The sequence below is a fragment of the Acomys russatus genome, chromosome 9 (assembly GCF_903995435.1).
Source record: "Acomys russatus chromosome 9, mAcoRus1.1, whole genome shotgun sequence".
In the NCBI taxonomy this organism is placed as follows: domain Eukaryota; kingdom Metazoa; phylum Chordata; class Mammalia; order Rodentia; family Muridae; genus Acomys; species Acomys russatus.
Window position 1 is genome coordinate 34,584,789 of NC_067145.1, and position 12,052 is coordinate 34,596,840.

At 41.7% G+C, this 12,052-nt stretch overlaps 1 protein-coding gene across 1 annotated transcript; it reads right to left on the reverse strand.

Moving 5' to 3' along the window:
• Positions 1–209: 209 nt before the first annotated feature.
• Positions 210–6,887, reverse strand: LOC127193610 (zinc finger protein 431-like). Its single transcript, XM_051150854.1, has 4 exons — positions 6,579–6,887; positions 3,177–3,303; positions 2,912–2,972; positions 210–1,862 (listed from the first exon to the last, which is right to left on the reverse strand). The coding sequence occupies exons 1-4, from the start codon at positions 6,885–6,887 to the stop codon at positions 272–274; spliced, it is 2,088 nt and encodes a 695-aa protein (XP_051006811.1). The 3' UTR covers positions 210–271.
• Between the last annotated feature and the right edge of the window lie 5,165 nt (positions 6,888–12,052).

Genomic DNA, 12,052 nt, shown 5'->3' on the forward strand with positions numbered 1-12,052 from the left:
AGAACAGACAAGGCAGAAGAAAGAGCTCCAGGTCTGCCAGGAGCATCTTAGGACCAAGGTCAGTGCAGCTGCAAGCTCCCATGTAGCAGAACAAGTGCAGTTTTCTTCAATCCCTCAAGATTCAAACAGTCTCAAGACAATTTCTCAGCCTCTAATAATTAACCCAAGCATAGCAAAGGCCTTACTGCAACATTTCACTCAAAGCCGGTTATAAAAGTTTTACTTTATTTATCACCACATTTTATCACATTGACTTACATTTGTAAGGTTTCTATATTGTATGAATTCTTTCATGCCTTTTAACAGCACTGTGACATGCAAAGGCTTTCCCACATTGATTACATTTGTAGGGTTTCTCTCCAGTAGGAATTCTTTCATGCGCTTGAAGATTACTATGACATGAAAAGCCTTTTGTACACTGATTACATTTATAGGGTTTATCTAAAGCATGAATTCTTTCATGCCTTTTAACATCACTTTGACATGCAAAGGCTTTACCACATTGACTACATTTATAGGGTTTTTGTCCAATATGTCTTCTTTTATGAATTAGGAGAGAACTCTGATATGCAAAGGCTTTATCACAATGATTACATTTGTAAGGTTTCTCCATAGTATGAATTCTTCCATGCCTTTGAAAACTACTGTAATATGCAAAGGCTTTCCCACATTGATTACACTCATATGGTTTCTCACCGGTGTGTGTTCTTTTATGAATTAGGAGATAACTCTGACATACAAAGGCTTTTCCACAATTACATGTGTAAAGTTTCTCTTGAGTATGTGTTCTTTTATGTCTTCGGAGACCACTGCGATTTGCAAAGGCATTGCCACATTGTTTGCATTCATGGGGTTTCTCTCCAGGATGTGTTTTTTTACGTTGTTGGAGACTACTGTTACATGCAAAGACTTTACCACATTGGTTACATTCATAGGGTTTTTCTCCGGTATGTGTTCTTTTATGTATTAGGAAACTACTGTGTTGTTTAAAGTCTTTCCCACATTGATTACATGTATAGGGTTTCTCTCCAGTATGTGATCTTTTATGAACTAGGAGATTACTCTGACATGCAAAGGATTTATAACATTTATTACATGTAAAAGGTTTCTTTCCACTATGAATTCTTTCATGAGTTTGAAGATGACTGTAACTTGCAAAAGCTTTATCACAGTGACTACATCCAGTATGTGTTCTTTTATGTCTTAGGAAAGTACTGAGATGTTCAAAGGCTTTATCACACTGTTCACATTCATGGGGTTTCTCACCAGTATGTGTTCTTTTATGTTGTTGGAGACTACTGTTAGATGCAAAGACTTTACTACACTGATTACATTCATAGGGTTTCTCTCCAGTATGTGTTCTTTTGTGCATTTGAAAATAATGGTAACTTGTAAAGGCTTTCTCACACTGATTACATTTGTAAGGTTTCTCTCTAGTATGTGTTCTTTTATGCATTACAAGATCGTTGTGATATGGAAAGACCTTCCCACATTGTTCACATTCATGTGGTTTCTCTCCGATATGTGTTTTTTTGTGCCCTCTAAGACGACTTTGACGTGCAAAGGCTTTGCCGCACTGACTACATTTGTAGGGTTTTTCTCCACTATGAAACCTTTCATGCCTTTTAAGGGCACTGTGACATGCAAAGGCTTTCCCACATTGATTACATTTATAGTGCTTCTTATCAGTATGTGTTCTTTTATGAATTAGGAGAAAACTCTGACACGCAAAGGCTTTACCACACTGATTACATTTGTAAGGTTTCTTTCCAGTGTGCGTTCTTTTATGTATTCGGAGAACACATCTTTCGCCACATGGAATAACTTCAGAAGGTTTCTCTTCAATATGACTTCTTTCATGCCTGTGAAGATAATTGGCACATGTGAAAGCTTTCCCACACTTATACTTATGAATCTTTTTATCTGCATGAATTAATTTTATAATTTGGTCTGACTATAAGGAAGAATCAGATCTTAAGGTTTATCACTATGTTTACATTCATGGTGTTCCCTGTCATTACAGATTGCTTTTCATCTTTGAAGATACCCGAGATGGTGAGGGCACTTATTACAGGGCTCACATTTATAGCATCCTTTTCCTATAAGAGGTTTTATTCATATATTTGAAGAGAACTGGGAGATTTCAGAGCTATACCACACTGACTGCATTCATAATTTTTGTGCTAGTGTGAGCCATACTGTATATATAAAGTGAACCAGGACAAACAAAAGGATGTCCACATTCCTAAAGTTTTATCACATTCAAAAGTATACTCTAACTGTGGACTACATTATCTTGCACAGAAAGTGGCAAATTGCTTTTTATACATACATGGCTTGTATCTACTGTGACATATTACACACCTATTGAAGAAGAAATAAAAAATAAAAGGTTTCCATACTGCATTCACAGAGTTTGGCTCTTTGTTTCTCATAGACATGTGGTATAGGGATTAAGGTTTCTCCCAAATAACCTTCTGACCTACCATAACTGCCCCTCTCACTGAACTTAGCAATGTCAATACAGGTAATGCCAGGTTACTATGGACTATTTGCCTTTTATAAGATTTTAAATACATCTCATCACCTATTCAAGGGTACACCTTTTGTAATATCTGAATGTAGAACTAAAGGTCCTGGCAGTTCTACAGTGAAGCTCTAGTCGGGCTATGATTCAAATGGTGATATCTTTTAAGGCATTGTTTCCATGTCTTCTTTCTTGAAGAAATACCTTGCAAACACAAATCAGATACCTGACATTGAGGTGCATGGTTTTGTGAGAACTTAATAATCATCAACACACCTAAAGCTGTGTTTATTGTATTCCCACTGTGGCTTTCTCTTAAAACTTCCAGGACACATGAAAATGTCTTCAGAGGCATATTTGTATCAACTTGCACATGAAAATTACCTTCTATGTCTTCTAGAACTTCGATAGTGTTCTTCAATATTGTGGCTTTCCCAGTTATAGCCTAAAATATAGTACAAGAAAATGTTTGATATACTATTGGAAATTATGCAACATTTAAGTTGCTATCTTCAGTGAACATTAGAACCATGTCTGATTTATTCACCTAATACTTCCTCTTCCTCAATTGATATTACAGAAGATTATACACAACAAAGAAAGAGTTGTCCCCTCATTATACAAAGTTACAGAAAATTCACAGTCTTACCTATAGCAGTGAGGTTCCTGTAGGTCTCCAGCATCACGTCTTTGTAGAGAGTCTTCTGGGAAGGATCCAGCAAAGCCCACTCTTCCCGAGTGAAGCTCACATGCACATCATCATAGGTCACTGCATCCTAAAACATCACATACACGAGTACAACAGAAAGCATGATAGTGACAACACTGGACATGTATGCTTCATTGACAATATATTCCTATAATTCTGGTGCTTTCTCCACTTAATTTTTGACACAGAACTTCTGGCATAATTAACAAGTCTTATAGAGAGAAATTTAATAATGAGATTCACCATGTTGGCCCACATCTAACCCCAGATTCTGAATCCAGAATCACTCAGTGTGATCATTTCTAGTTCAATTCGTTTGTCCACAAATTTTGGGAATTCCTTATTTTTAATAGCTGAGTAGTATTCCACAGTGTAAATGTACCACAGTTTCTTCACCATTCTTCTACTGAGGAACACTTAGGCTGTTTCCATGTTCTGGCTATTATGAATAAAGCCGCTATGAACACACTTGCACATATGTCCTTGTTGTGTGCTGGACCCAATACATTTTATATAGCCACAGTCACCCTAACATCCAAAGCACATAAAGATTGAACAAAGACCAACTTCTTTCATGAACACAGATGTAAAACTACTCAATAAAATTCTTGCAAACTGACTCCAAGAACACATCAAAAAGATCACTCACAATGATCAAATAGGCTTCATCCCAGAGATGCTCAGGTGCTTAAACAAATAAACATCAGTAACAGAAGTAATATGACATAAATAAACCACAGCATCATCTCATTAGACACTGAACAAGCTTTCATCAAAATCTAACACCACTTCAGGATAACAGTTCTGGAAGCTGGTCATGATGGCACACACCTTTAAACCAGCCCTTGGGAGGCAGGGGTAGGCAGATCTCTGTGAGTTCAAGGTCATCCTGGTCTACAAAGAATGTTCAGGACAGCCAAGGCTATCACAGAGAAACCCTGTCTCAGAAAAATAAAACAAAACAAAAGTTATGGAACACAAGGGACATTTCTAAACATAAGAAAGTAACTTTACAGAAATCCTATAGCCAACATCAAATTCAATGCAGAGAAACTCAAAGAAGCTCCTGATTTTTTTTATAAGGAACCCAGGAGCATACAATGGGAAGAAGATAGCACCTTCAACAAATGGTGCTGGTTAAACTGCACCTCTGCAAGTAGAAAAATGCAAATAGCTCCATATTCATCAGCCTGCACAAAGCCTCGGATCAAGTGGATCAAAGACCTTAATATAAAGCACTGAAACTGACAGAAGGAAAAAGTGGGGAACAGCCCTGAACACACTGGTACAAGAGATAAACCTCTGATAAACCAATAGTGCAGACACTAACATCAACAATTAGTAAATGAGACCTCAAACCGAAAACCTTCTCTAGACTAAAAGTGACAGTCAATCAGACAAAGGGACTACCTAAGGAATGGGAAAAGATTCTTGCCAACTCTATAACTGATAAGAGACCAAACATACAAATATATACCTAGAAACTAAATGTTCACAAAACAAAAAAAATTCTATTAAAAATGGGGTACAGAACCTGAGACTGCTCAAGAAGAAAATCTCAAACAGCTATGAGACTCTTAAAGAAATCTTCTTTTGCCATTATGGAAATACAAATCAAAACTACTATGAGATTCTATCTTTAAAAGAAAGTCAGAACCAAGCGTGGTGGCACATACCTTTAATCCCAGTACTCAGGAGGCAGAGGCAGGCAGACTTCTGAGTTCGAGGCCAGCCTGGTCTACAAAGTGAGTCCAGGACATCCAGAGCTGGTTCACGGGGAAACCCTATCTTTAAAAAACAACAACAACAACAACAACAACATAAAAACAAAAAACAAGAAAGTCAGAATGGCTAAGATCAGTAATGGAAGTGACAGATCATGCAGGCAAGGGTGTGGAGCAAGTGGAACACACCTCCATTGCTCATCCGAGTGCAAACTAATAGAGCCACTATGGAAATCAATATCATGGTTCCTTAGAAAACAGGAAGCCCATCTACCTCAAGACCCAGCTATACCACCCTTGAGCATATATCCAAAAGATGCTCCACCATACCATAAGGACACTTGCTCAACTATATTCACAGTATCTTTAGTCTTCTTAGACAAAACTAGAAACAACCTAGATGTCCCTCAACTGAAGAATGGATAAAGAAAATGTGGTGCATTCACACAATGGAGTATTACTCAGCTGTTTAAAAAAAAAAAAGCACATCATAAAATTTACAAGCAAATGGTTACAACTAGAAGAATGTCCCCAAGTGAGGTAACCCAGACACAAGATGACAAATATGGTATGCATTCAACTATAAGTTGATATTATGTATTAGCTAAATGATAATCAAGCCAAAGTCAAGAGACCCAGAGTGGTTGGGTAACGAGGAAGGGTATGGGGAGGAAGCATGGATCTCTTTGGAAAGAGAAAATAAATTCTGAAGATGGACTTAGGGTGAATGGGGACAAGAGTGTGGAACATGTTTTATTTTCACTCTTTGTTTTCTCAATTAAATCTACTTAGTGGGATAGCTTTTATGTGACCATAAAAATATATTATGTGTTATTAACTCCATAGTCACAGAAAGAGGACATCAATTTGATTATTATTTCAAAGCAGAGTGGCTCCACACTCTAGAGCTCTCTCTGGAAATGGAGGTGATCAGAAAGGGGGGTGGGCTGTGGCTCTGCAGCCCCTCATGCCCCTGGCATGCATGAGGCAAAGGCAGCGTCTCTGACATCCACACACAAAGCTGTGGTGAAGGATAATTTAGTATCTGTGTCCTGCCATGGGGATTATGGCACAAGATAGAGACTGGCGTTATCACCTGCACAACACCATGCACGCCTGAAATGACTCTGCAGTTCAGATGCTGCTGTGTACCCAGAACTGCATTCCCCTGATGCACACCATGGTGACTGGTGGTGGTAGAAAGTTAAAAGGAATCCAATCAAGAAATGGGGGATGAGCACCACCTCCTCTCTACCAGCGTCTAGACTATTTGTAAATCTTATCACACAGGACTGAACGCGGAATGCAACATTCAGAACCTCTAGAAACCAGGCCTTAGGTTTTCAAATGTGTCTTCCCCACTGCACACCAAAAGCAATGCCTGTGTGTGCACTGAAGAGTGATGTTCTAGGCTCCACAGTTTCCTATGGCCAGGGATGCACAGCCTCCCCCTTCACAGGAATCCACACTCAGGGAGGCTCAGAGACTGAGGGCCTCTGACCATGTCACCACACGGACCAACAGAACAGTGTGCTTCACAGACCATGCCAGCAGATTGGACTCTGAGAGCTCAGCCAGCATTTTCTTCCTGGCCTGAGGTTAGAGGCCCCACACTCACCATGGTGTGACTTGTGGTCTTCGTCACAGCTCCTTCCAGCTGAATCAGAGGAAAAAGAACCTGCAAGCAGTCTCCCACTGGTGCTCCTGATTGCGAGGCCTGCCCAAAGGCCTTCAGTAGTTCGGACAATACAGCTGGGCCTCTGGAGAGTTGCAGCTCCCCTACTAGGTGATCAGAGGTCAAATGACAGAGATCAGGACAGCACAGGCCTACCAAGATCTGCACTTCCACTGTAGGGTCAGACAGAGGCCGAGTCTGGTAAATTTGTACTTTAGTAGAACCTTGCACTTTCCTAGGGCACCTGTGCATCTTCCAACGCACGGGGTCCTTTGTGTGCACGTTCCCTTACACACTTACTGTCCAGTGCAGCCATTCGCTGCCTCACACCTGCAGGGATGTCCTGCAGTCAAACTTCGCTCAAATTCAAAGAGTAGCAATAACTGAAGCAAAGAGTTCCTACAAATATGAAAGCAAGGAGTGGTTAATGGTAGATGAGTAAAAAAAGAAATAGGAAGAAAGAAAAAAAAAAGGACACTACTTCTCCTAAGTATGATTGGGTAGAAAGTTTATTATAGATGTAAAGGAGAGCACAGCCAGAGGCAGGAAATCTGGGAAAGTCCAGAGTAGACATGACCCTGAACCATATGAGGCCAAGGAGGAGAGGAGAGAGCAGAGACTGAGCAAGATGACAGAAGGGTAAACTATATGGCAAACACCAGGTAACCAAAATGACTAGATTGCATGAGGAAGGGCAGGCAGAGAAGAGCTGTCCAATCCTTGGGCTAGAAGGTGGTCGGTGTATGCTAGCCAAACCTTGTAACAAGTAGGAACTGTGGCATGCTGGGGAAAACCTGGCAGCCAGGTTGGCTTTGATTTGTTCAATAGGCACCTCAGCCCTTTGGCCCAGGATCTGAGACTTAACGGTAGGAAAAAACAAGGAGAAGGTTGAAATGATTTAACTATAATCTCAAAAATTATTTTTAAAAGTTGAAACAGGCTCTGTGGTCCAATATTAGCCAAGGACTGGACACGGGTACTAGAGTGCACAAAGTAGTGCTTAATTCTCTTTCTCTCAGGCTGCGCATTTTCAGTCAGGTAAAATAACAATTCTTTTAAGCATAGCCATGCCAATTTGTCAGGATCTTCTGTGCTGGTTGAGTTAGTTTAAGTACAGAAGTTTGGTTTCTAGAAATAAGTTCAGTTCCTTATACAGATGTTTTTAATTGCCCTGGTCTGTGAACCCACCAAAATGGCCAGTTTGGACTTTCATTGATATCTAAAATTGATGACCTGACTACTCACTGCTAATGCCAATACTGTCAAAGCAGAAAGCTCTCACCTTCCTCCCCCCCCCCACCCCTGTGTTGTGGTTACAACAGCTTCAAAGGTGGTCAGTGAGTTCAATTTTTACACAGGTCTCTATTATTTCTCTGAAAAAGGCAGGGAGCTAAGAGAACACTCATTCGCTGGTCTTTTTTCCTTCCCACTTACCAGTCAGGCACCAGCCTGGGAAGAGTTACAAGACTGACTGTCTGTTGTTTTCATTGAAAATCCCTGTTTGTTCTATTTTACCAATAAAGACTCAGGAGCCAAATGCTATAGTGAAAAACTTGCTAGCTCGGAGAGGCAGAGAAAGCACGCAGCTGACCTACCTACTCAGCTCACATCCTACATAAAAGGCCTAAAACATTCACTAGTTCAGCTGCCAGCCCAGGAGAAAAGGTCCAAAAAAAACCTATGGCCAAAGGCTTGCTAGCTCAAGGCCCAAAAAGCCAAAGGCCAAGGAGCTGAGGAGCTAAAATCCCAAGAGCTAAAAGGCCAAAGACCCCTTCTACTTCTAAATCTGTCTTAAGTACCCCTCAACTCTTTAATCCCTATCCGGATGGTTTCTTGCTCTGCCTCTTGACCTAGGGTTAATTTCATTAAATCCTGTGTACAAAAAGCTCTTGGATTAAAAGTGTAAGGTTGGCTGAACCACACCTTAATCATCTGTTTACAATAAACAGAAATTTCTGGGATTAAAGATGTGTTAGGTCTCAACCACAAGAAACAGGATTTTACAGTTCAAACTCAGGGATCACAATGGGACCAAAGACAGATTTTTACAGTTCACAATCTCATGGATCACAACGAGATCAAATAGCATGCAACAACTCTCTTCTTGGCACTGGGTAACTGAGGCAGGGTTCGGTTGTTCAAAGCAACTCTCAAATACATAAGATAAGGCAAGCCCAGACTACAAAAAGATAATTGCTATAAACAGAAATCATGAAAGCGCTTGAGGCCAGGCATGGTGTCCCATGCCTTTAATCCTAGCCTTGGGAGGCAGAGGCAGGCGAACCTTTGTGAATTCGAGCCCAGCCTGGTCTATAAAGTGAGTCCAGCTAAGGCTACACAGAGAAACTGTCTCAGAAAACCAAAAAGAGAAAAAAGGAAGAAAGAAAGAAAGAAAGAAAAAAGGAAGCACTTGAGAAAAAGGAATGAAATTCTTAATGACCAGGCAACATTGGAGAACAGAAAGAAGAGAATAAAGAGGTGATACATTTTAAAAATTGAAATTTAAGAATTAAAACCAATAATTAACTTTTGAAAAAGATAAATATAATTGAGAAACGAATCATTATACTGACTTTCAAAGAGCAGGCCCTTTTCTGGTAGAGGGAATGGAATTAATATGACTGTTTGACCTTGCTTGCCCCTGTGTGCAGTGTTGGCTGCTGAGATCTGGGACCTGACACACACAGATAAAGCCTGTTGCTGGGAACCAGGCCCAGGACCCTTGGAGGCAGGAGGAGCTGGCACAGAGGACTCTCAGAGTCAGGCAGTTTATTGCAGAAATAAGGCATGCCTTTATACTCCCCGTTCTCGTGTCCCACTGTGGCCCCCTCCTCCTTGGTTCCCAACAGGATGTACCCAACTCTGCCCTGTCAGTTTCTGGGCATGTCCAGGCAGGTCTCGGGCCAAATCTACATGAAGACCTCCTTCTGTGCATGCGTGATGCCTGCAGGCCTCATTCCTGCTCAAGGAATGTCTCCTTTCTCTTCCAACAGCCAAAGGCCTATGTCTAAAATTTCTGAGCTGACTTAACTATATCAAAGAGGATTGCACATGTCTCCATAGAATAGTCAATAATCATTGGCTCTACCTAACCTCCCCAAATTGTACACCCACCAATGTGGTCTGTTTTCATAAACATGCATGAATTAATACATGCTAAGAAATTACCAGATCACTCACTAGGCCTCAGTCAAGTCTTTCTTCATAACCATGACCCCGGAAGGTGACTGCCTTACACTTTAGTCTGTGACCTAGCTATTGCCTGCCCTATTTCACCCTGCAGTGCACACTGTAAACTGCTCCCCAGAGATCTGCCTGCCTCTGTCTCTGCCTCTGACTCACCAGTGCTGGGATTAAAGGCGTGCGCCATCACGCCCAGCTTGTTTTTGGTTTGTTTGGTTTTGTCTGTCTGTTTGTTTGTTTGTTTGTTTGTTTAAATCTATACCTTAAGGACTTAGGTACAGCTCCCAAAGCCTGAGCCCCAAGCTGTTACAGGCTCTGAAAAGCCTGCTCCCCTCCCCGTTAAGGACAATGGCCATATACTCACCATGCCCCGACTTCGGAGTTGTCCAGTGCTCCCCTCACAGCACTCAGCATCAGCGCTCAGGGCTCATCACATCAGCCACCACTAAAGCAGGCTCAGCAATGGAGCGAAGCTGCAGCATGGCACCCTGAAGGACCCTCCTACTCCTCTGGCTGGAGGGTCCTCCTGGAAGCCATGATTGGACAGTGAGTCTTGAGTGACATGAGCACCTCCCGTAGTGTTAGAGCGCTTCTAGCCCAGGGCCGGGAGGAAAAACAACTCCAGCTATTGCTATGTTGGACCCTGGAGTCCAATTTGGGAAAGAGGTCGCCGTGAGAGACCACTCAAGTCACACAGGCTGGAGGAATAGGTAAAATTTATTACTGACACATCAGAAGTCCCAATCGTCGATGTGTCAGGGTCCCTCAGCACTTGGGAGGTGAAGGACCCCGAGTAGCTGTTACAGGCTAGTTTTAAAGGCAAAAACCGCAAAGCAGGTGGGGTTGCTTATCAAGTTAAACCATATGGACATTAGGACATCTGGCGTTGGGAGACCTCTTGTGGGGACTTGGGTGTGGATCCCAAGGGCAGTTACTCGAAACCGTATGGGAACGTCTGATATTTGGAAGCTTACATGTAACTATTCTGGGAACTAGGGTGGAACTAGGAGAGGTTCTCAGGCCACTGGGCAAGCAAAGTTGAACAAGCATCTTATATCTTATAATTTTACAGTTTCTCAGCTGCCCAGCTGCCTGAAATACACAAAAACAAACAAAATACAGCTGTTGGCCAGCCTTGGTGGCACATGCCTCTAATCCCAGCACTTGGGAGGCAGAGGCAGGCAGATCTCTGAGTTCAAGGCTTGTTGGCTCTGTTTTTTAACAATTAAACTTAATTATACAACCCAACTAACTTACACAAAAAGGAAAAAAGGTTAAAGGGAAACAAGAGTGAACCTTCCAGTATCCGGCATCCATTCCACGGTGTCTCTGGCCTATGCGCTGATCCGGCCTGTTCGCTGATCCTCTTCCCGATCCATGTGCACTCAAGCCCGGTCTGAACCTGGCTGGCTCGCCAAGACTTCTTTCACCTGTGACAAAGCTTACAATCCTTCCCACACAGGCCAGCCTGGTCTACAAAGGGAGTCTAGGACAGCCAAGGCTACACAGAAGTCCTGTCTCGAAAAGCAAAAACCAAAACAAAACAAAACCAAAAAAAAAAAAAAAAAAAACCCAAAAACAAACCTATAGCTGTATTAGTAAAGAAAGGTTCTCTAGATGAACAGACCTGATAGAATGAATCTCTGTGTAGAAAGTGTTTATGTAATAATGGCTCACAGGCTGTGGTCCAACTAGTCAGACAATGTCTATCTACCCATGGAAAGCTGAAGAATACAAGAGAGGTTCCCAGACAGGAATGAAGTAGAAAAACACACACTCAGGCAAAATACTTTGACACATTAAATAATAACTGATTTTTTTTTTTAAATAACTGATTCTTTATTGCTGTGCCCCAAGAAAAGGCCAGTCAAGACATTTATCAACCACCTAAAATGATCACCTGACTCTTGGGTCATCTCAACTACTGCCATAGTAGGAAAGCTTTCACTTTTCTTCCTGCCCCTCTCTGTGCTGTGACTACACTGGCTCTCCTATGTTGACTCAGGTAGTCTGACCCCACCCTATTGCTCCCTGGGGCACTGACATTGCTGTCTTCTTGATTAAACCAACTAACTAAATTCCTAAGTTAAAGGTCTGTACCACCACTGAGTTTCAAAATTACCCATTTGAGTCATGTCAGCAACTGTTCAGTAAGAGAAAAAGGGTTTGCATGAGGAACACAGATTCTGCCTTCAGACTAGAATAGGAGGAACAGTTTATTGTAAGCACGGCAG